At 44.7% G+C, this 25,594-nt stretch overlaps 1 protein-coding gene across 4 annotated transcripts in view; it reads right to left on the bottom strand.

Moving 5' to 3' along the window:
* The window catches only part of LOC140395504 (receptor tyrosine-protein kinase erbB-4-like), a 1,530,197-nt gene that overhangs the window by 510,433 nt on the left and 994,170 nt on the right, over positions 1-25,594 (bottom strand). For all 4 annotated transcript variants that reach the window (XM_072483352.1, XM_072483369.1, XM_072483378.1 and 1 more), the window contains exons 6-9: positions 25,299-25,417; positions 20,087-20,228; positions 12,310-12,423; positions 8,325-8,451 (exon numbers count right to left, since the gene is read on the bottom strand). In XM_072483352.1, the coding sequence (XP_072339453.1) occupies positions 8,325-8,451; positions 12,310-12,423; positions 20,087-20,228; positions 25,299-25,417 (502 nt within the window). The remainder of the gene's footprint in view (positions 1-8,324; positions 8,452-12,309; positions 12,424-20,086; positions 20,229-25,298; positions 25,418-25,594) is intronic.

The raw sequence follows: 25,594 nt of genomic DNA, 5'->3' as shown, positions 1-25,594 counted from the left end.
TGACAAATGAAAACATTCACTTACACTGCAAGTGCAATGGGAAAAGGGCTAGTATCTTCAGTTATGGATGTGCTCTATGTTGGCTTCTTTTGTGTTGAAGAAAACAAATCATGTGATGCAATTATTGTAGTTCTGTTCCTGTGTCAAGGTTGTTTACCTTCATACCTTAATTCCCGAAAGGCACTCAGAGTATTGAACTTCTCATACCAACATTACATATCTGGAATTTTGGGACAGAAAATTAATTTGCCCTCCAGTCCTGAATTCCCGGTATGTGCAGACAAGTGGAGCTCTACTGAAAGCATGAGTTCACAACATGTACCGTTCAGTGGGTGCTAGCCTTGGCTCAGCTATTAGCACTCTCTGAGTCAGGAGGTTGTGATGTCAGAGCATTACTGAAGGACTGCTGCATTGCCTGGGGTGACTTATTTAAAGTGAGATATCACAATGAGGCCCCATCTGCCACAACAATTTGCACTTTTAACAGAGCAAAATGCTTCAAAGCACTCTAAGAGGTTTTAGCTCAGTGAGCTAGACAGCTGGTTTGTGATGCAGAACAAGGCCAGCAATGGGTTCAATTCCTGTACCAGCTGAGCATTCTGAATTCTCTCTCTGTGTACCCGAAAGGCACTGTGTTAATGTAAGCCTACTTGTGGCAATATAGATTATTTATTTATTTTATTTAATCAAAGATTGACACCAGCCATAGAAGGAGATTCTAGGGCAGGGAGTCAAAAGTTTGATCAAACAGTAGGTTTTAAGGAGATTTAATGGAGGAAGGAAAACTGAAGAGCCAAAAGGGTTTAAAGAGGAAATTCTAAAGTTTAGGGCCCAGATGGTATGGAAAACAATGGTGGGGCAAAGAAATTGAGGGATGCTCAAGGGTCCATTGTTGCAAGAATGCCAAAATTGCAGGCAGTTGCAGGAGGAGGTTACGTCGCATTATTACATTATGTACTATGGTCCAGATTTTTGTCACAATGGAAAGCCTTTCTGTCATGGTGAAATTCATGGAAATTTCAAAGCCCCAACCCTGAATCCAGCAATTCCCAGCTTCATGGAAGTAGGAATGGAGTGGAGTTGGGTCAAGGTTCACACATATACAATTCACAGTGGCAGCTGGCTTAGGAAGATAAGGCACCCCTGAGATTGTTAAAAGTGCACTTTTTACGGTTAAAGAACTGTCCACCTATCAAAGTTGTCAAAGTGTCAAAGCTGGCAAAGAAGTATCGAAGGATGCTAGATGAGTTGGCATAGAGAGTGTAGGGGTAAAGGATGGTGGGTGGTGGTATTGGGTTGGCATAAGTTAGCACTAGGTTGGCATATCGGTGTGGGTAGAGGGACATGGATTGGCATGGTGATCTGGGGACCATGGGAATGGATAGGGGGGCGTAGGTTGATATTGGCGAGCATGAATAGAATGTAGGAGTGTGTGGGGGCATGGGGGGTATTAAGGCTGTTATTTATTTATTTATTTTATTTCAGCCTCCGCACTCATTCTGGGGTTCGTATTTGAGCAAGGTCAGGATTTTGAAAGTTTAAAAAGTGGAATTGGTTGCATGATGTGGGCAAGGCTGCATTGAATACCACTTCAAAGGGCATTAAGACTGAACAACCTCCATGTGGGGCTGCAGTCACATGTCAGATAGATGAAGCAGAGGGATTTGGGAGCAGGTTGTCTTGCCTGTGAAGCATGTGTGAACCAGTTCAGAATTCTACAGCAGGCAGCATTTTATTTTGTGGCGCTCATCCACAAGTTGCCAGATTTACTCATGTCATAAATATCCGCAGAGGGATTCAAACTAATGAGCTGCACATTATGGCACCAATGCCATGCCTACCAGGCTGCCGTGCAAACATCAGGACCCAGTTATTGTCATACTCAAAGTAAGTGAAGTATTGATCAAATGTGGCTGAATAATAAAATTACAATTTCTGCAATTTAAAAGAATACAATCCTTCAATAGGTACATATATATATCAGCAATGAAAGGAGAGGATGTCACCATCACATCATCTTCCCGGTGGCTGGACACTGAGGCCTGTCAGAGTTAATTTGAAACCTGTGCCATCAACTGTTCAGAAAGTACCTGAATCAAATTATCCCAACCTGTCAACATAACATTTCTACATCACTTATCTGCTGAAAAAAAAATCAAATCAAATCAAAAATGCAAGGGAGGCCTACATTTTGGGATGAAGCAATATTTTGTAATTTATCTATTTTGAGGGGTGGGTGGTGGTGGTGGTGGTGGGGGGGGGGGGTGAATTTGAAATGCGTTGCTGCAGCAATCAAAGATGAGCTAGCTTGGGTTACGTGATGAGGGGCTGGTAGACCTGACCCACCTGCATTGGGTTAGCCGCCTGAAATGAGTTCTGTGCGTCTCACCCTGGATACTGGTGGGCAATAGCCTGGGGCACAGAAATCTCTCTAATCCAAGATTCTCAGTTTGGGTTGGCCAGCTCAGTCGGAGGCAATTACAAAATACAATAAATCCACTCACTTTCATGAGCTACTCGATTAGTGCTGCATGACTGATTCCACAAACTATAATTATTACCATGGAGTCCCTGCAAGTTCACAGTTTTATTGGAAGCTCCAATTAGTTATAAAATCTTTGATGTGGGGCTATGAAAACAAATGTTTGTTTTCATTAGTGATTAATTACTTGAGGAAATTAACTGTAGTGAATGGGCTTTTATCAACGAAGTATTTTTTTAATATTGATGCCCCAATTGATACTTAAACTTGATTTAATTTAATCTCACAGTGGTTCTGAGGTCTGTCCATGGGAGATATTGGGTGAGTACACATCGAGGAAGTAGGGACAAAGGGTGATGAGATATGGGTTGGTATGAGTTGGCATGGGAATTATAAACGCCTATGGCGGTTGGTAGTGGGGCATTTGTTAGTAAAGATCGTTTGAGGAGAATAGGTTGGCATGGAGGGCATGAGGTGGCAGGAATGGGACATGGCAAGTATTTGGTGTGGTTGAGGAGGTGTAAGGGATGAGTATTAGAGGACTATTTTGATTTTATTTTATTTATAGCTTGGGGAAAGACCCAGAGCACCAAAGCGGTGCCTTTAAACAGCCCTCAACTGCACTCAGCAGTCATTGTGGCTACTGCAGGGGCCCTTCCTGTTCATCCCCTTATTTCCCATTTCTTTTAATTTGTTGTCATCATTTTGTTCCATGGATATTTAATGGACATACACTATTAAGACGAGCAGAGGAAGTGGGGAACTCAAAAGTTGCCAAATAGTACACTGTGCTATTGGAGATTTAGCTTTTGAGCAGCAGAATTCAGACTTTCTGGCACCCGAGGGATCGGAGGGATTTTATTCGATTGGTTGGCTGGTGGCCAATGAATCGGCCAAAGGCTGTATTGTGCCCGGCGACAGGAGGTGATTGGGTCCTACCCGTGTGGGATGATTTTCAGCGAACTCAGGAAGGGCCAGTCAGGTCCTGGATGCTGAGAGAGTAAGCTCTGAACTGATGTTTCTCTCTCTTTTTTTCTTCAGAAATGCTGCCTATCTGCTGTTTTCTGAACCTGCAGAGAGGTTTTGAGATGTGGATGAATCTACAATGAAACCCAATTACAGTCTGAAGGCAAAAAACCTCCAATGAAGATCTGGACTGAAGAAAGGTGTATGGAAGACATCCGTCTGAAAAGAGACTTTTATCCTTTTTACTTTTCATATTATTTTTTCTTCACACTCTCTTTCTTCTCTGTGTTTGTCAGTCTTGTGTGTGTGTAGAGGCTGTGGCAAGTTAAAGAGGAGGGATTATGAACTAGATAATAGTTAACCAGTTGTACTTGCTGCCTATTTCCTCATAGTTATTGTTATTAATAAAACTTACTTGTGTTTAAATTTACAAATCTGATAACTATAGTTATTGGGCAGCCAGAGACCAAAGATTATGGATATTTTCTGAGAATTATTTGTTAATTTCAATTGGAAAGTAACCTGGACACTTTGGAAGGGAGGCAGTCTCACCCCTTAGGATGTAATCCATGTGCTGAGATCCATTTGTTGTATCATATTGATCCACAGATCCCTACAGTGCCCATCGTGTTTGCGTCAGTCAAAAACAACCACCTAACCATCTCATTTTTCAGCACTTGACTAATAGCCTTGTATGCCTTGGCATTGCAAGTGCACATCTAAATGCTTCTTAAATGTCGTGAGGGTTCCCGCCTCCACCATCCTTTCAGGCAGCGAGTTCCAGATTTCCCACCACCTTCTGGGTAAAAAGGCTTTTTCTCAAATCCCCTTTAAACCACCTGCCCCGTACCTTAAATCTATGCCCCAGGTTATTGATTCCTCCACCAAGGGGAAATGTTTGTTCTTGTCTACTCTATCTATGCCCCTCATAATTTTATACATCTGAATCATGTCCACCCTCAGTCTCCTTCGCTTCAAGGAAAACAACCCCAGTCTATCCAATCTCTCTTCATAACTAACACTCTCCAGTTCAGGCAACTTCCTGGCAAATCTCTTCTGCAGCCTTGGATCTTAAAAGACTTGGCTGTAGAGATTGTAGATGTATTGGTTATAATTTGCCAAGACTCTTTCGATTTTAGAAGGGTTCAAGTGGATTGGAAAACAGCAAATAGAATACCTTTGTTCAATAAAGGAGGGAGGCAGAAAGCAGTAAACGATAGGCCCGTTAGCCTTAAATCTGTCAAAGCAAATGACTAGAATCCATTATTAAGGAGGCCATAGCAGGATACTTAGAAAATCATAATTTTCTTAAGTTTTTTTAAAGGAAAATCGTGTTTAACTAATTTATTAGATTTTTTGAAGAAGTAATAAGTGAGGTGGATAACGTGGAACCTGTAGATGTGGTGTACTTGGATTTCCAGAAGGCATTTGATAAGTTGTCGCATCAAATGTTGTCATGGTTGGTAGCACAGTGGTTAGCACTGTTGTTTCACAGCACCAGTGATCCGGGTTCGATTCCCGGCTTGGGTCACTGTCTGTGCAGAGTCTGCACGTTCTTCCTGTGTCTGTATGGGTTTCTTCCGGGTGCTCTGGTTTCCTCCCACAGGTCCGAAAGATGCGCTTGTTAGGTGATTTGGGCATTCTGAATTCTCCCTCCGTGTGCCCGAACAGGCGCCTGAGTGTGGCGACTAGGGGATTTTCACAGTAACTTCATTGCAGTGTTAATGTAAGCCGACTTGTGACATTAATAGATTATTATTATTATTTATATTTTAAATTTAGAGTACCCAATTGTTTCTTTTTCTATTAAGGGGCAATTTAATGTGGCCAATCCACCTAACCTGTACATTTTTGGGTTGTGGGGGTAAAACCCATGCAAACATGGAGAAAATGCACAAAGTCCACCTGGACAGTTACCCAGGGCCAGGATTCGAACCTGGGTCCTCAGCGCTGCATTCCCAGTGTTATCTACTGCGCCACATGCCGCCCTTGATTATTATTATAAAAGATTTGTATAGCTAACAGGAAACATAGAGTAGGGATTAATGGCTATCTTTTGGTTTGGCAAACCTTGACAAATAGAGTGCCACAGGATTAGTGCTGGAGCCTCAACTATTTACAATTTATATAAATAATTTGGACGAAAGAACCAAATGTTTGGGAGCCAACTTTGCCAAAGACACCAAGATAGGTAGAAAGATAAGTTGTCAGGAGGTGGTAGAGAGTCTGAAAGGGATATAGACAGGTAAATGGGGCGGCATGGTGGCACAGTGGTTAGCACTGCTGACTCACCGTGCCAGGGACGCGGGTTCAATTCTGGCCTTGGGTGACTGTGTGAAGTTTGCATTTTCTCCCCGTGTTTGCGTGGGTTTCCTCCGGGTGCTCCGGTTTCTTCCCACAGCCCAAAGATGTGTAGGTTAGGTGGATTGACCATGCACAAATTGCCCCTTAGTGTCCAAAGATGGGTTAGATGAGTTTATGGGGTTACGGGGATGGGGCGGGGTGTGGGCCTAGGTAGGGTGCTCTTTCAGAGGGTTGGTGCAGATTCAATGGGCTAAATGGCCTCCTTCTGCACTATAAGGGGTAACATATATGCATGGATTTAGATCAGCTGGCTGGCAGGAAGCATAAATTGGTCATTTTCTGTTTGGCAAGACATGACGGGTGGTATGTGCCACAGGGATCACAGCTGGGGCCTCAACATTTTACAATTTCTATGAATGACTTGAAGGAAGGACCAATGGTACTGTTGTTAAATTTGATGATGACACAAAGATAGGTAGGAAAGTAAGTTGTGAAGAGGACATAAAGAGGCTACAAAGGGATATAGATGGGTTAATTGAATGGGCAAAGATCTGGCAAATGGAGTACAATGTGGGAACATGTGGATTTGTCCATAAATGGTGAGAGATTGCAGAGCTCTGAGGTACAGAAGGATCTGGGTGTCCTAGTGCATGAATCACAAAAGGTTATTATGTCGGTACAGCAAGTAATTAGGAAAGTTAATATAATTTATTGTGAGGGGAATTTGAAAATAAAAGTAGGGAGGTTATGCTTCAGTTATACAGGGAATTGGTGAGACCACATCTGGAGTATTGTGTACATACTGATCACCTTATTCAAAGAAGGATGTAAATGCATTGGAAGCAGTGCAGAGAAGGTTTACCAGACTAATACCAGGAATGGGAGAGTTATCTTTTCAGGAAAGGTTGGACAGGCTCAGCTTGTACCCGCTGGAGGTTAGCAGAATAAGAGGCAACTTGATTGAAACATATAAGATTCTAAGGGGTCATGACAGGGTGGATGTGGAGAGGATGTTTCCCCATGTGGGAGAATCTAGGACTAGAAGTCACTATTTAAAAATAAAAGGTCACTCATTTAAGACAGAGATGAAGAGGGCTTTTTTCTCTCAGTGGGCCATGAGTCCAATGGAAGTTGTTCTTTAATTATTTTTAAGGCAGAGCTAGATGGATTGTTGAAAAAAATGTATAATTGCGTTAATAGCAGCTCAGAGAAGTTTCACTCGACTCACTTCTGGGATAAGGGACTGATCTTATGAAAGGTTGGCAGGTTGCTCCTATACCCATTGGAGTTTCGAAGAAGGAGAGTTGATCTTATTGAAACATCTAAGATTCTGAGCAGATTTGATAAAGTGGATATTGGGAGAATGTTTTATCTTGTGGGAGAGCTTGGAACCAGGAGCATAGTTTAAGGATAAGAGGTCTACCGTTAAAGATGGAAATGAGAAGAATTTGCTTCTCCCAAAGAGGCGTTAATTTGTGCAACTCTCTACCTCAGAAAGCAGTGGAGATTGGGTCATTGAATTTACTCAAGGCCAAGTTAAGCAGATTTGTGACAGGAAAGTGGAGTTGAGACTCAACCAATTGAGCCATGATCTTATTGAATGGCGGGGCAGCGTCAAAGGGCTGAGTGGCCAACTCCTGCTCCCAAGTCCGATGTTCCTAAAATCACCAATCTTTGTGCCATTGGCAAACTTGTCATGCAACCAGAGCAATTTTCAGGATTGGGAGTTTATCCTGTGTCCATAATTGATTCTCAGCAACAGTATTGTTCAGGTGAGCTGAGCTCTGAGCCGAACTCCTCCCTTTCTGGTCTGCATGGATCTTCCTCATCCTTGGTGAAGATATCAGCCTTCCCACTCATACTCCAGCATCAGGTTCACTGGCAACCACACAAGAATCTGAGCACTGATGGTAGACTGAGACATCTCAGTACAATGCTCAGGTAAGACTGGGCTCATTACACTGCACACTTGCTTCCTCCTAATAGTCGTGGGTTTCCCTCGTACACCTGGGATAATATTACACAGTATACTCTTCAGACCTTTCTTTTAGTTACTTTATTTTGTGAAACTATTTCAGCATGAAATACTGCAGGAAATTTAGGTTGATTTACACATGTGTGAAACTAAATGGATAAAAACGGCGCCAGCCAAGTCAAAGCTACAAAAACACCAACCAACAGGAGGCGTATTTATAGTGCAGTTCCAAGGTCACAGAAGGTGATCCAATCATACCAAGTGCTAACAACATTTCACCAATCAGTGACAGGCAAGCATGAGTTGCCCAGAATAATGGCCACCCTCATTCACTTTTATAAGTGCTACACCATGATTGGTGACCTCTAATGAAAATCATGTGATTATTATGACTTTCTGCTTCCCATGGAATTTATTCCCACTGAAGGTGAATTTCTACCCCAATATCAGTTTGACATTTTGCAACGTTTGAAATTGAAGCGCTTGCAGAAACTCATTGGGCTTTTCTCAAGCTGTGTAACTCTTGCACTGGACATCAGTAACCTGCAAAATGAAGCCAGTACCCAGTGTCTGGGTTAACAAAGCTGTAATACCTACCCCTCAATGCCAGTGATGAGAAAGATAAGGTTCCCATTAATTTTGGTGCAGTTCATAAACTTGTCAATGTTGCTCGAGTCAACGGTTTTTGCCATTTGCAAGCTTCCAGTTCCGATGCCATCACAAGCTGTGAAGAGAGAACAAGGAGGAGGAATTGGTGAAGGGGCATTGACTGGATAATGTACAGGGAGGCTTCATATTCCAACACACGGAATCTCGGCTGCTGCCTGCGGCACTTAGTCAGTCATGAATGCACCAAAAATTGAGGGTGTGATGTGTACTCGCTGTGGCAACATTGCACACCACCACGTGCACTGGGTGAATTTCCCATTGAGGACGCGGATCAGGGATCTGTGATTTACAGCGTGGAAACCAGGAAAGTGGCAGAGCCCTCACCACTCACTCGTGTAAATGCATATTAGCCATGGTGCAAATGCTTCATTCTCGGTTACGTTTCTATTTACACCATATCCATGACTGAGTGCAAGCACTCTTGTCCTGGAGTCAGAAGGTCATGGATTCAAGCACCATTTCAGTGACTTGAGGACATAATTCAGGCTGGCACCTCAGTGTAGCACTGAGGATGTGCTGCACTGGTTAGATGATGAATCAAGTACCGCCCCCTCCCTTAAAACACCCTGCATTCTCAGGTGAATGCAGAAGATACTCCAGCATTATTGAAGGAAAAGCAGGGGAGTTATCCATGGTGCCCTGGCCAGTATTCATTGCTCAAACAACATCGCTGAAAAACAGATTATCTGATCATTCTCACATTGTTGTGTGTGGGATCTTGCTGGGCACAAACTGGCTGCCGTTACCACAGTGACTACTATTCAAATGCGCTTCATTGTAAAGGACACTCTGAGGGCATGAAAGTCACTCTAGCAGTGGTTAGCACTGCTGCCTCATGGAGCTGAGGACCCGAGTTCGATCCTGGCCCCTGTCCGCGTGGAGTTTGCATATTCTTCCTGTGGGTCTCACCCCCACAACCCAAAGATGTGCAGGGTAGGTGGATTGGCCACGCTAAATTGTTCCTTAATTGGAAAATTAAGAAAAAATGAAAGTCACCCAAGATATACTCTTTCTTTCAATGCATTTGGATAAAACCACGATCGATAATGCTTCAAAGGAGGTACATGGGACTTTGTGGCCTATTTTTGCTCCTAATTCATATCTTTGTATGTCCTGGTACAGTGGAGTCCCTGCCTCTGAGCCAGAAGCTTTGAGGTCGAGTTCCACCCCAGACTTGGTGGCCAAGGAAGGTACATTCATAACACGGCAAAACTGATTGAATACCAATCTGAAAACCCTTCCAACACACACCAATGGTAGGTGGTAAGGGTGGGAGAGATCCCTGGTCAGTATTTTGATGGAAAGGAAGTTGGGGCCTCTACCATCCTGATCCATGGCCCTCGGCGACAACATGCATGCAAAAGTTCATGACGCCACAGCAATGCAAGAATCCCTGAGTGAACTGTAACACACCAGCACCACGAAGAGAGGGTAAAGTTTCTGCTCTGACTCTGTCATGCTGATTTAAGGTTGGAATCCGTGTGCTGAGACATTGCAAAGTAACGGTCAGATTTAGGAGGCTGCACAATCTCATTGAGGGCTGGCAGAGCCATAAGTGTGATTGCCACCCATGTATTTGTAACATGTCATGTTATGCTGCAATTTGGAACAACTCTGGTGGTAGTGTGTGCTGGCTACATATCAGTGGGAAGAAGATGCCATGGAGGAGAAGCGGGAGAGGGGGGAGGGGCAGAGGTTAACTAGGCTGAATCCTATAAATTAACCGTCAACATAAAAATGTTTATAGAATCGCTTAAAACATAAATGAGCAACTTCAATTATTTTAACATGCAGTTTTGAGTCTGGTTTTCAGCCAGGAATGCTGAGTGAGTGTGCTGCCATTTTAGGAATTATTTTTAGATGCAGTGCTCCAGGTGGGACCCTCAGCATCAGGCCACAGATATCAGAAATGTTAAAGAAATAAAGACTTGCATTTAAGTCGTGTCTTTCAGAGTCTCAGGATGTTGCAAAGTGATATGCAGCTAATTAAGTAATTTTGAAGATGGTTGACTGTTGTAATGTGGAAGACATGGCAGCTAATTTGCACTATTTATTATTATCATTATTATTATAAAAGACCCCACGGGATAATGACCAGAAAATCTACTGATGTTGGTTGAGGGATAATTATTGATCAAGAACTGGGGGCAACTCCATTGGCTCTTGTTTAAAAAAGTGTCAGAGGGTCTTTAACATCCACTTGAGAGAGCTTTGGTTTAACTTTCCATCGAATGGTGAATTTGAGAGGGCTGACAGGAAATAAGTAAGTGTGATGCTTAGAGGAGATTTGCACCAAACCCATGAATTTTAATCAATTGCATATTTGTTTTGCCTTGTGTCTGTTTCATGTTCCCTTCTCTTTTCCAGTCTTCTCTCTTCCTTTCTCGCTCAAAAGGCACTGACTCATGCATGAATAAAACAGGACAGACAATCCTCTGGCATTTGGTCCAAGTGGCTGTTCTTCATTGGTAACTGAGACTATGTCAAGTCAATCCCACCCTCACTTGATCTCCACTTGCTTCAGCGAGCGTACATGAATCCTTGAAAAACACCCCTCCTTAGTCCTGAAGCACAAAGGCCAGGAGCACAGCTCTTACTGCTGCCTCAGATGAGAGTTCAACCAACAACGTCTGGTTGGTGTGACTGAACTACACTCTGGGTAGCAGCTTTACCCATTGGACCACCAAGTCACCTTTCAATTGTTCCAGCCTTTGCTTTTCCTGTGCCTGTCTAAACCTGACCTGAGCCTCCAGTTGCAACAAGTATTGTTCACATGCGACAAAATTGGCCTGCAATTGATGAGCAGATCACTAAGAAGGGAAGGTCAGAAACTACAGAACTGGTCAACTCCTCCTCTTGACCTCACCCCTAATTGGCCATGACATCACCTATAGCATCACTATCATCATCCTGGCCAAGGCCTCTTTACTATTCATCCCATGGCAGAGTCCGGTTTAAAGATGATCATACGAACAATTACTCATTACCAGCTGGCAGTGAGGTCATCTGAAATGTCTCCTGCTCTGCCGTAGTTTCAGGGTGCAGGGTTAATAGGGTGCGGTCGAGGGGGCAGTAATAGATTCCTGCCCACTAGGCCAATTAAAGTACTAAATGAGGGCAATCCTCACACAGTGCCTGGATTTTTCAAGATATGTTTTCCAAAAGCTGCTAGGCTGTGGGGGTCACTGCCATTTCCAAAGGCTATTCTGTGAAGGGGTCCGCCTTCTGCAATGGTGAGCTGGCAGGTATGGTCACAGTTAAATTTGTACAAATATATACGTCTCCAGAGGGCTCCTTCAGCTTGAGGCACCCAAACGTTTTTTTACAGTGGTAGAACCTACCTCTCCCAGTGAGGCAGCTAGTCACATTGAACTTCAGGAACTCTCATTGGCCCTCCCACCTCTGAAGCTTGCCCATCATCCTTAACTGGGCAGGGCTTCCGGAGCCAGTCTATTAAGTGACCACCTCCTTGAAAATCTCCTCTATGGCCCTGCCATGGCCACCTCCAGGCTCCTGACCCAGAATTCAGTCCAGCTTCAGGATCTGGACTCTAGGTCTAAAACGCAGCCCAGGAGTCATATTCGTGACATTTAGTGACCCCTGCTGGGAAAGCACTTATGGCTAAGGCTGGGTTTGACTGTCAGGTCACCCATGGTAGAAGCCCCATGATTAGATTCACAAACTGGGGGAATGTTCTGGTGTGAACAGCTGGTGACTCTGGAACTTGAAAATCCATACACATCCAGCAAGGAGTCAGTACTTTCTGGAGAATGGAGGATGTGGTTTTAAAAGGAGGACTGGATTAATTATTGTTCACACTGATACACCACAGTCTTCTCAAATGAGGTAGAATCAGTCTTCGTTCTGGTCTGCAAAGGGATGGAGATTTCAACAATACAAAAATGAGGATTACCTTTGGGACAAATATCCGTGCAGGGTTTGCATGCTTTGATTCCATTTTCTTCCACTTCCATCTTGTTACTCGGGCAAGCTCGTACACAAGAACTGTGATCCACCACAAAGTTATCTGCAAGGGGCGAGTGAAGATTTCCAGTTGTTTAACATACTTTAACATTCTATTCCATTAAGGTTCTGCCCATCAGTATGCCACTCAAACCCAACACCTCCAAAGCCAACCTGATTGAAAGTTTAACAGAGTCACTCAATGTTATCTACCATCTGGCCAATACATCAGAGACTTGCTCCATCTCTGTGCTGTTCACTATTGAACTTGCACACAATGCAGAATTCCATTTCTTACCATGTTACTTTTGCCTGTTGAATATTACCATGGCATGGTGGCACAGTGGTTAGCACCGCTGCCCCTCAGTGCCAGGGACTTGGGTTTGACTCCGGCCTTGGGTGAGTGTGTGGAGTTTGCACGCTCTCCCATGTCTGCACTAATCGAGGGATTTCCTCCGCATGCTCCGGTTTCCTCCTCCCACATCCAAAAATGTGCAGGTAAGGTGAATGGGTCAATATCAATACATGGGGATAGGTAGGGGGAGTGGGCCTAAGTAGGGTGCTCTTTCGGAGAGTGGATGCAGACACGTTGGGCTGAATGGCCTCCTTCTCCACTGTAGTGATTCTATGGAACTTACCGCCTGGGCGGATTATAATTCAGTTTTACTTCCAGTACAGGCAAGCCAGGTTTTTGGCAGCCACCTCCATTATCATTCTAAATTTCAGTGGCGCCTATTTACCAATGTAAGCAGCAGCATCTGGTATCACTATTACCACACCTTTGCATCCAGCTTGTAGTATGAGCACAATTTCTTGCCTAGTCCTTGGCATCGATTTTCATACGAACAGGATTGTTTCCTGGACTTTGTTGGTTTACTTATAAAGTCAGTAAATGACAGTGCTGAGGATAAATCCCTGATCCTGATTTCCCAGTGACCACCCACATGCGAAGAGAACAAATTTATCGGGCTCTATTATTCCAACCCTACCTGTGTCCGAATTTGATCAAGGGTCGGGGAGTTTATTGCATAATTTCACTTTTGAGCTTTTTCCTGCACAATGGTGAAGTGAGTCAGATTTTTCCAGTTTGCGAGAAGTAGGAATTATTGTCCTCGATGTTGCACAGTTGCCGTCCTCCCCGCGGCCACCCCGCAAGAAGATGGCGGATGGATCTTGCCGGGCGGCGGAGGAAAGGAGGTCCTCCTTCAGAGAGGCCGGCCCGTCGATCGGTGGGCACCGATTGCGGGCCAGACCCCTTTTGAGGCCCCCGGTGGAGGAACCCCCTCCCCCCGCCCACAGGCCTCCCCCCCCCCGCCAGCGTTCCCGCGCGGTTCCCACAGGCAGCGACCAGGTCTGGACGGCACCGGCGGGAACCTGTCGTGTTGGGCAGGACGCTCGGCCCATCCGGGCAGAGAATCGCCGCGTGGGTGGGGAGAATCCCGCCCTGTATATTTCAGGAAGATAACCTCTCCTAAATCCAAAGAAGGTTCACTCGACTCACTCCTGGGATGAAGAGGTTGTCTTGAAGAAAGGTTGAAAATGTTAGGCCTATACCTATTAGACTAAACTGTATATAGTATTTCAGGTGTGGGGTGAGATTCTCTGGCCTCCCTGAGGGGAGCCCATCGTTGGCTGGCGGCGGGAGTCTCTTGTCCTGCCACTGTCAATGGTAATTTCACATTGAACCCACCTCATGTTGCTGGGAAATCCGCCGCGGAAGTGCGCCATCGGCAGGACCGGAGGATCCTGCCAGGGTGAACAGCCGGAAGATCTCACCCGTGGTCTCACCAATATTGCGCACAGCTGTAGTAAAACATCCCTATTTTATATTCCATTCCCCTTGCAATAAATGCCAACATTCCATTTGCCTTCCCAATCACTTGCTGTACCTGCATACCAATTCTGCAAAGTACCTGATAGTTTCCCTCTTATTTATGAATATTCAAAATAAATCCTCCACCAGCGGTCTGAGATTTACAACCATTGACAAACAGAAATGTACTGTGTCAAAAATAGTTAGCTCTTCCAATGGTTCTGTTGGTAAGGGGACGATATACCAGAGTTGAGAATCTCAGTGATTCTGCTCTATCTGTGGATGGGAAGGGTGTTGTAGGATTAGGGTTGGTGGTGGGCGGGGGTGCGGTGTGGGGCAGTTTTGAGAAATACCCGTAAATCAGCCACTGTGCCCTGAGGCAAGGGTTCAGTCAGGCTTCATGCTCCTGCCAGATGAGGACCGGCTCATGTGCCATACAGCCAGGAAGTCTGCCAACATCCACTGTCTGGATACATGCAAAAATGGGCAGTGGGGCTTCCTGATGAGCTCACATTCCAACATTGAGTGGCAGTATCTTCAGCAAAGGTGTAAATTGGAAAAGAAAATTTAAAATAATAACTAAGAGAAAATCCATAACTAGAACAAGTGCACTGTGACATGCAGCAACCGGCATGTGATCATGCAATTTGTTTCCTTGATGGATTTAGTCAAGGATCAATGTTTTTATCAGTGGTATAATGTAAAGATTGATAACAAATTGATAATGACCCTGACAGATAGTAAAACTAGATCCTCAAGATGACAATAAGCTGTGTCAAACCCTGGTGAGTCTCTGCATGCCTTATATGGGAGGTTCCAAATGAAAGAGTCCATTTGTAAAGCAACAGACACACAGTCCCACACACATATTCAGACACACAAGGATGCACATACACTACACAGGCCCCATAACATATATTCAGGCATATCCATTACACAGACCCCCACACACACAGACACAGACATCGGTGCACACACATACAAATATACACACACAAACACATGGGGCTGGATTCTCCGTCGGCGGGATCCTCCGGTTCGCACGCAGCGTACTCATGCCGTGGATTTCCCGACGGCATGGGGTGCCCACAATGGGAAACCCTATTGGCCAGCTGCCAGGGTGCAGGATCCCGCTACTGGCAGGGACACGCAACACCAGAAAACGGGTGCGGTGGGACGGAGAATCCCACCCATGAATACAAACACACAAACACATGCACACATACATGGACACATATGCAGATGAATAAATACAGACATACACATTACACAGACACACACACACATCACATATCAGTACATATACAGACACAGAGAAATACAAATATATGTAGACATATACTCACACATATTATACAAATCTACATATACACATTTAAATGCAGGGACATGCATGCATGCACGCACACAAAATACAGACACATACAGATACACATATGCACACACACAGGCACACAAACACCATGCATGTACTGACTCACACAAACACACAGTCACAAACATGTACAGGGACATACATGCACAGACACACACATACACAAGCACACACATTACATATGCAGATACACACATGCATATACACACATTACACAGACATACATATGCAAAAGACACTCACATCCACACAGACAAACACATTCATACATCTGCCAACTAAATATTGCAACTGATTTTCTGTTTGAAAATTTTGTTATTCCTTTGGGCAAACATAAAACTAACCTTTCAAGAGCGAGGGGAGGGAAAAGTGGTGGGACTGAGCCAGGGGCAGACATTGATCAGAGAGAAAGATAAAGATTGAAATACAGAAGGGGAGATAAATGGACAGAAATATGGTGAGACAGATGGAGACAGAAATAAAGTAATACATAAGAGATAGAGAGGAAGACACAAGAGAAAAAGATGAAGCGTGAAAGGTATGGAATAAAACAAGCAAGCAGGGAGAGATTGATAAAGAAAAGTAGAGAGACATGGAGAAACAGAGTGTGAGAGTTAGACTAACAGAGAGCTGAATCAGAATATTCTAATTTCAAATATTCTCCAAACATCAGTTTGTACTGAATTCTGGAAAATGAGGCTGTCCAATTAAGCCCAACAACTGACACACTCTCATGAAGAAAAAGACTAGGAAAAAGACTGAGTAAAGACTCTGTGTTGCATCAACTCACATCTCAGAGGGACGGGTAATATTGAGGAAGCAGGGACTTGGACAGGCTAGGAGAGTGGGCAAAGAAGTAGCAGATGGAATACAATGTGAGGTTATGTGCTTTGGAAGGAGACTATTTTCTAACTGCGGAAATGCTTCGGAAATCAGAAGCACAAAGGGACTTAGGAGTCCGAGTTCAAGATTTTCTTGAGATTAATGTGTAGGTTCAGTCGGCAGTTAGGGAGGCAAATGCAATGTTAGCATTTATGTCGAGAGGGCTAGGATACAAGAGCAGGGATGTATGTCTGAGGCTGTATAAAGCTCTGGTCAGACCCCATTTGGAGTATTGTGAGCAGTTTTGGGCCCCGTATCTAAGGAAGGATGTGCTGACCTTGGAAAGGGTCCAGAGGAGGTTCACAAGAATGATCCCTGGAATGAAGAGCTTGTCATATGAGGAGCGGTTGAGGACTCTGGGTCTGTACTCATTCACGTTTAGAAGGATGAGGGGGGTTAGGGTTAGGGTTGAAACTTGCAGGATACTGCGAGGCCTGGATAGACTGGATGTGGAGAGGATGTTTCAACTTGTAGGAAAAACTAGAACCAGAGGACACAATCTCAGACTAGAGGGACGATCCTTTAAAACAGAGATAAGGAGGAATTTCTTCAGCCAGAGGGTGGTGAATCTGTGCCGCAGAAGGCTGTGGAGGCCAAATCACTGAGTGTCTTTAAGACAGAGATAGATAGGTTCTTGATTAATAAGGGGATCAGGAGTTATGCGGAGAAGGCAGGAGAATGGGGATGAGAAACATATCAGCCATGATTGAATGGCGGAGCAGACTCGATGAGTCGAGTGGCCTAATTCTGGTCCCATGTCTTATGGTCTTATGGTCTCTAATATTCCGATTCCTGGACTAGTATCAAACTATATTCTAATGCCCTGAAGTCAATATGCCTATTACCGTTGCCTGCCAAATTAATCTACATGTTTGTGTGAATTTGTTTGTATTGGTATCTAATTTAAAATTACTTTCATTGCTTTAAATTTGAATTTTTCTTACTTAAGCCATTTCTGAGGCGAGTCAAAAACTAGCACCATAGACTCCGTGTGCAAATTGTCTCCTTCTGTGCCACCCTCTGGCTGAAGAATGACTCCGAAATAGTCACTGATAAATCCAAATGGAACGTGGAAGAAAGTTCCGTACCCAGAGAGTGTTTGGAATGTGGAACTCGCAACCTTACTGATTGGTTGAGGTGAATAGTGTTTAAAGGGGAAGAGATGAACACACAAGACTGAAGTGAATGGATGGATGTGATGGTCGGATGAGATGATATGGTATTTGGAAGATTCTAAACAGTATAAACACCAACTGTTGGATTGAATGATCTGTTTATGTGTTGTGCGTTCTATGTTATTCAACGCTTGTTGAGGTCATCTTTTGACTCTCAGTTCACAAGGCTCAGCGATTAATCTTTACCTTATACTTTGCTCCTTTACTCGGAATGATTTTTGCTTCTTTTCTGTGCACTCTCTTACATGCACGTCCCAGTTGCACTGAGGTGACCAAACCTGTGCACACATTGCACAACCTGCACAGACTTGTGTTCTAATGTCCCACTTGTGGATGGCTCAGTATTTTGTTACTCTTTTAAACAAAACCTTGATGTACTTATGCATCAGTCGCTGAAAGTAAGCGCATAGGTACAGCAGGCATTAAAGAAGGCAAATGGTATGTTGGCCTTCATAGCAAGAGGATTTGATGTATAGAAATAGCGATGTTTTACTGCAATTGTATCGGGCATCGTTGAGGCCACACCTGGGGTAGTGTGTGCAGTTTTGGTGTCCTTATCTGAGGAAGGATGTTCTTGCTATGGAGGGAGTGCAGTGAAGGTTTCACAGGCTGATTCCTGGGATGGCAGGACTGCCATATGAGGAGAGACTAAATCGGGTATAATTATATTTATTGGGGTTTGGAAGAGTGAGAGGGGATCTCATAGAAACTTGTAAAATTCTAACAGGATTAAGATACAGAAAGAATGTTTCCGATGGTGGGGGAGCCCAGAACTAGGGGTCATTGTTTGAGGATAAGGGGTAAACCTTTTAGGACAGAGGTGAGGAGAAATTTCTTCACCCAGAGAGTGGTGAATCTGTGGAATTCACTACCAGAGAAAGTAGTTGCGGCTAAAATCTTGTCTAATTTCAAGAAGGAATTAGATATAGCTCTTGGGGCTAAAAGGACATGGCGGGCGGTGGTGGTGGTGGTGGGGGGGGGGGGGGGTATTGAATTTGATGATCAGCCATGATCATAATGAAAGGCAGAACAGGCTTGAAGGGCAAAATGGCCTCCTCCTGCTTTTATTTCCTGTGTACGTTCTGATGTATAATTGTTGATGGTATTCTTTCCAAGTCCCTCTGTGCTGATCCTGTTCCATTTACTTTGTACTTTGATGGTGCATCATTTAATTTCCTCCAGTCTAAGGCTGTATGGATTGCCCGTCACTCGTTGCACTTGGGAGATGGTGACAGATGCTGGCCCAATCGGGCGTGGGTGGCACATTCACATCCCTGAAGGCAATCAGAATGCAATGGGATTTATGACCATCGAGGTTCCACCCCTCAAACTGACTTTTACTGGATACTTTTTCAGAACTTGCCGTGGTGGGTTTTCAATGCATGACAGGTGCCCTAGATGAAAGCCACTAAGGTTATTTAATTTGCTATCCATCTGCTCATTTGTATAAATAAGTCAAATCCTCAGATAAAAACAAACAATAATTTATGTTTATATCGAGTCTTTAACAGAATGGAACGTTCCAAAGTGTTTCACAGGAGTATTAAAATTCAAAGTATGACACCGTGCCACATAAGGAGATATTAGCAATATAGGAACAGGAGTAGGCCATTCAGCCTGTCGAGCCTGCTCTGTCATCCAGTTAGATTATGACTGATCATCTACCTCAGTGCCACTGTCTTGTACTATCCCCATATTCTTTGATATAATTAATATCCAGAAAACGACAGCAAGACATCTGTACTCAACAACTCTCGCGATGAAGGTCACCATACCATTTTCTAATTATTTGCTGCACCTGCTTGTTAGCATGTTGTGAGCAAGAGCACCCAGGTCTCTTTGGACACCAACATGTCCAAACATTTCACCATTTGAGAAATTTTCTGCCTCTCTGTTTTTTCTACTGACGTGGATAACTTCACACTTCTTCACGAAGCCGCATGGTTCCCTCGTATTTCTGGGATATTTTCTGTATTTTTCTCAGCGGAGACAGACACAAAATAGTTTCGTTTCTCCACCATTTCCCTATTTTCCTCATAAAGAGGGAATGTGTCTGTCTACAGATGGGTTGTGAGAGGAGAAATTAGTGCTGTTTAAATTAACACCCACTGGAACCCCCCCCCCCCGATAACACAAGCATAAAACGATTGACTGAGGGAGCGAGACAGAGGGCTAACACTTTGTTCATCCACCCACATCCTTGTGGCATGGCTTTTATGCACATGCTTGATGAAGCAATCTTGGGAGAGAATCCCCTTACCCCTCATCCCCCTCCCCAACAGAAATATAAGATATAAACTTGGGCAGGACACAGAAATAATCCAAACAAATTCAAGAGTACAATCAAGACCACATTGGTACCGAACCAGACACATTCCTAGAAACATCCTCCATCGCTGCATCCATGGCACATCCACTTAAGAGGAGTATTATACTTATCCACACAGAGGCCACAAGAGACCCTTCTTTCTGATATACATACGTGGGCATTTCTTTACGCAGAACGCTCCATATGTATACTTGGCATTGGGATTGGGTTCCACTTGGAACGTAATAGTGTTGTAAAAGAATGGCAAAGGACACTGAATAACGCAGGCTCCACTGTCATTGAAATTGGTGCAAGCCTGCAAAGGTAAAGAAAGTCATTGTTACAAGTAATAAATGCGGCCATTTCAATCTATTCAATTGGATGATAACTTGCTTTTTAATACCGAGTATGAGGCACAGCCATATATATTACAGCCAGGAAAGAGGCCCTTCAGCCCGTTTTACCAGGCTGCTGCTAGGTCTCTGACCGGAGCTGTCCACTCTAATCCCATTTCTTGTCTTGCACCCATAACCTCTGATATTCTTCCTTTTCAAATTTCTCATTGAAATGATGATATCATTTGGGTGCGGCATCACCCACAGTGAGAATTTCTTCTGAAGAGTTCTTGAAGTGAATTTGGACCCGCTTGAACCAGTTACTGGTGAGTTTAAGGACAAATCCACCCCTGATTTCACTCCTCAAAATGGTAAAATGTAATATTGATAACTTGAGCAGATCGTTGTCGGAACAAAGCTTTTACTCTGCATCTAACCCATGCTCTACCTGACCCAGGATTGTTCAGGGAGCTTTATCCTGTAGCATTCCTGTGCTGTACCTGTCCTGGGAAAGATTAATAACAAATGAGAGAGGAAGCCTTTGGCTGTATGGGCCCTGTCGGCCTCATTCTGCGCCATTAAATCTTTCTGTGTTTCTGTGATAATGCTATGCTTTTGCTGGGAGTGATTGATGGGCAAGCCAGCAAAATCTCTTTCTTTTTTAAACAACAAAAGTATACACTTACCCTTTATCACCAATATTACTTATTACTACCTTGTTCTAGCAAACCAATGCATAAGTTACCCATTATCACCAGTATAACTTTATTATCTTGTTCTAACTGGCCAAGCTGCATGTTATCCTTTATCACTATTGCCTTATTGCAACCATAAACTAATTAATCGAGGTCTGTGTTACTCTTTATCAAGTAATGATGTGTGTCAAGAGAACGCAACCACAAGAAAACACATTCTCTAACCTAAGGTACCTCTGACAGGATACCAGTACAGGAGGCTTATAGTGTAAAGTTGTGAAAGTACATTATTGTGCATTATCTACCAGGCAATCAGTAATTAAAAGTTAGCTTAAAAACAACTGTTGCTTCATTAGGGAATTATTGGACAGGCAAGTTCCGAGAATGCCACTGCCATTATGGCTGCAGGTAAGGAGTCTATACCACAGCAGACAGCACTAATCTTTTAGTTCCACTCATAAAAAGTTAGATGGTCTAAGGATATAGATTGAGAATTTATTGCAACAGAAACAACCCAGATGGAAATGAGTCCTTCTCTATTTAATTGCCACAGTAAAGTACAATGAGGCACTGCATCACAATGATGCAATCTTTAAAACAAAGCTAACCCAGCAAGGTAAATGTCTTGTCTCAGATGATCTACCAATTCCTCATCTGCAAAACATAATCCACTAATTGTGGCAGTTTCAAGAACTGTTTATAGGAATGCTCGTACTTTTATAATGGTTGACGCACAGACCCATAGGCGAGGCAATGGCTCAGTGATACTGTAATGCACTTGAAATAGATGAATGTTACTCTAATGAATTTGAAGTGAGTCAGTGATACTGTAATTAATTTTAAATAGACCAATGTTATTGTAATGAATCTGAATTGGGTCATTGTTACCATAGTCAACTTGAATTGGGTCAACATTACTGTAATGGATTTGAATTGTGTCAGTGTTGCTGTAATTAATTTGAATCAGTTCAGTGTTACTGTGATGGATCTGAATTGGTTCAGTGTCAGTGTAATGAATTTGAATGTGTCAGTGTTGCTGCAATGGATTTGCATTGGGCAGTGTTACTGTAATGGATTTGAATTGGGTCAGTGTAATGAATTTGAATTGTGTCAGTGTTGCTGTAATGGATTTGAATTGGGCAGTGTTACTGACATGGATTTGAATTGGGCCAGTGTAATGAGTTTGAATTGTGTCAGTGTTGCTGTAATGGATTTGAATTGGGCAGTGTTACTGACATGGATTTGAATTGGGCCAGTGTAATGAGTTTGAATTGTGTCAGTGTTGCTGCAATGAATTTGAATTGGTTCAGTGTTACTGTAATGGGTTTGAATTGGGTTAGTGTCAGTGTAATGAATTTGAATTGGGTCAGTGTTACTGTTATAGATTTGAATTGAGTCCGTGTTTCTGTAATGAATTTGAATTGAGTCAGTGTTACTGTAAAGAATTTGAGGGGAAGGGGTTGGCGGTTGCCTCGAATGGGGGACACCATGCTAGTAGGTAGGCTAGTTAATGGGATTGCAGTGGGGGGCGATCCATAGAGGGTGTGGGGGAGGAGGGGTGGGATGTGTTTGTTTTTTGTTACTTTGTTTATTGGGGGAGGGGGTGGGTTGGGGGGGTTGGGGAAAGGTGGGACCCTGACCTGGGTGGAGTTAGTGTGGCGCAGTTGATATGGGAAGCTGGTGGCTGACATGTTGGGGTGGCCCAGAGAATGAGCAAGGCGTGGACCTGGGGAAGCTGGTGAAAGAGGGGCTATGGATGATCAGGAGAGATGGGGTGGGGTGGGGTGGGGAGGGAAGCCCTAGGGAAGCCTTAGGGAAGCCCCCCCCCCCCACCCCCCACCCCCACTCCACCCACTCGACCTGGTTGATTATGTGGGACGTTCAGGGGTTGAATGGATCAATTAAGAGGCCTTGCGTTTTTGCATATTTAAGAGGTTTGAAGGCGAATGTGGTGTTTCTTCAGGACATGCATTTGAAGGTGGGGGACCTGACAAGGTTGAGGAAGGACTGGGTGGGCCAGGTATTCCATTCGGGGTTGGAAAAGAAGATGAGGGGGGTGGCAGTGTTGATCAATAAGAGAGGGCCTTTGAGTATAGTGACAGACCATGATGGTTGATTTGTGATGGTGAGTGGGAGGCTGGAGCCCATGGAGCTGGTGAATGTGTATGCCCTAAACTTGGACGATGTGGAGTTTTTGAGGCAAGTGTTGGGAAAGGTTCCGGACCTGGACGCCTGATTATTGGGGGCAGGGGTTTAATACGCTGCTGGACTCTAGGCTGGACTGGTCTGAACGAGCTGGCCATGGTAAACAATTGATGGGGTTATGCAATGCATGGGAGGGGCAGACCCATGGCCATTTGAGAGGCTGAGTGCGAAGAGGTTGAGATTGATGGAGGCCATTCTGAGGGTTGACCTCAGGCACTCGGCGTCTGAGGAGGCGCTGTTGAAGGAGAGATAGAAACTTCAGATGGAGTTCGACTTGTGTCCACGGGAAAGGCGGTGGTGTATTGCGTAGGGCAGGTTGACAGGATATGAATATGGGGAGAATGCCAGCAGGATGCTTGTGCACAGTTGAGGAGGCAGGTGACGGTGAAGAAAATTAGGAGGATGATAGATGGCGTTACGAGGTATGGTGGTTACGGAGTCGGAGGAGGTGAATGGGGTGTTTGAGGCGTTTTACCGGAAATTGTACAACTCGGAGCCTCTTGTGGGGATGAGGGCATGGGGCGGTTTTTGGACGGGCTGGAATTCCCAAGGGTGGCAGAGGCGATGGAGCAGGGATTGGGGGCCCCGATCGGGCTGAGGGAGGTAATGGATTCCGTGGGGTCGATGCAGACGGGGAGGCCCCAGGGTCGGATGGGTTCACAACCAAGTTTTACAAGATGTTTGGGTTGGAGCTGGGGCCCCTGTTAGTCGAGATGTGTAATGAGTCGATAGTGAATAGTCGATAGCATCCCCCCCCCCCCGCCCCCACCAACCTTCCCCTCAAACGTTGTCTCAGTCTTCGATATCGCTCGTTTTAAAGAAAGACAAAGACCCAGAGCAGTGTGGGTCATATCGCCTGATTTCACTGTTGGATGTAGATGTGAAGCTGTTGCCAAAGGTACGGGGAGATGGATAGAGCTTTGTGTGCCAGGGGTGATAGGTGAAGGCCAGACGGGATTTGTGAATGGGCGGCAGACATAGACGAATGTCCGGAAGTTACTGAATGTCATAATGATGCCCTTGGAGGATCGAGAAGTGGAAGTAGCTGTGGCAATAGAGAAAGATATCAATCAGGTGGAGTGGATGTACTTATTCGAGGTGCTGGGGCGGTTTGGGTTTGGGCAGGGATTTGTGGGCTGGTTCAGCTGTTGTATAAAGCAGCTAAGGCGAATGTTCGGACGAACAGGGTCAGCTCGGAATACATTGGGTTGCACCGGGGGATGAGGCAGGGGTATCGCTCTGCCGCTGCTCTTTACCTGGCGATTGAGCCCTTGGCAATGGCACTTGGGGTCTCGAGGGAGTGGAGCGGTATTGACCAGGGTGGAGAACCGAGTTTCTTTCTATGCGGATAATCCTCTGATATTTCAGACCGGGTTGGGAGCTTTGACAGGATCATGGGGATTTTGGGGGAGTTTGGTCTCTTTTCGGGGTATAAACTCAACATGGGGGAATGCCTGGGGACAGGGGAGGGGATGGGGGGGGCTGCCACTTCGATTGGTAGGGGCGAGTTATCGTTACTGTGGGATACAAGGGGCGCGGATTTCATAGATTTCATAGGATTTACAGTGCAGAAGGAGGCCATTCGGCCCATCGGGTCTGCACCGGCTCTTGGAAAGAGCACCCTATTCCCATTCCCATAACCCAGCAACCCCACCGAACATTATGGGCAATTTAGCATAGCCAATCCACATAACCTGCACATCTTTGGACTGTGGGAGGAAACCGGAGCACCCGGAGGAAACCCACGCACACACGGGGTGGATGTGCAGACTCCGCACAGACAGTGACCCAAGCCGGAATCGAACCTGGGACCCTGGAGCTGTGAAGCAATTGTGCTATCCACAATGCTACCGTGCTGCCCACCGGTTGCTGCGGAGTTGGGCCCAGCTGCATAAGTTGGACTGGCATGGTTGGTGGAGAGAATGAAGTTGGATGTGGTGCCATTGTCGTTGGCTGGTCCAGTCCAGACGGTAAAGATGACAGTGCAGGATATTTTGGCTGTTTGCTGTTGCCGCGGTTGGTTTTTCTGTTTTTCTTCCTTGTTATGTATATATTTGAAAATGCTTCCAATGAAATGTTGTTGTTTTTTTTTAATGGGTTATGGTACTGCAATAAACTTGAAGTTGGCCCATGTTACTTGCGGTCACATACAAAGCAATCGGTGTCCTTTGGCCCCAAGCAGCCACCCGCACATTCCCGATGGCAGCAGTCACTAACAAATGGGCTGAAGCATCGCTCGTCGCACTGCTGCGCGCACACCGTCTTGGTGACTGCAAAGAAAAACAGCACATGTAACTCCAAAGTGGGGGCACGTTATTGTCATCCTTCCCTTTCAGGGGAAGAACTGTTCAACAGTTTAGTCTCCGTTTTATGCTGTTACATTTTAGGCACACGCTAATTACTGAGGGAATAATTCCAGCATATACAAGGAAGTTCTCGTCAAGCAG

Source organism: Scyliorhinus torazame, chromosome 2 (genome assembly GCF_047496885.1).
Source record: "Scyliorhinus torazame isolate Kashiwa2021f chromosome 2, sScyTor2.1, whole genome shotgun sequence".
In the NCBI taxonomy this organism is placed as follows: domain Eukaryota; kingdom Metazoa; phylum Chordata; class Chondrichthyes; order Carcharhiniformes; family Scyliorhinidae; genus Scyliorhinus; species Scyliorhinus torazame.
This window is presented reverse-complemented; position numbering and strand designations above follow the sequence as displayed.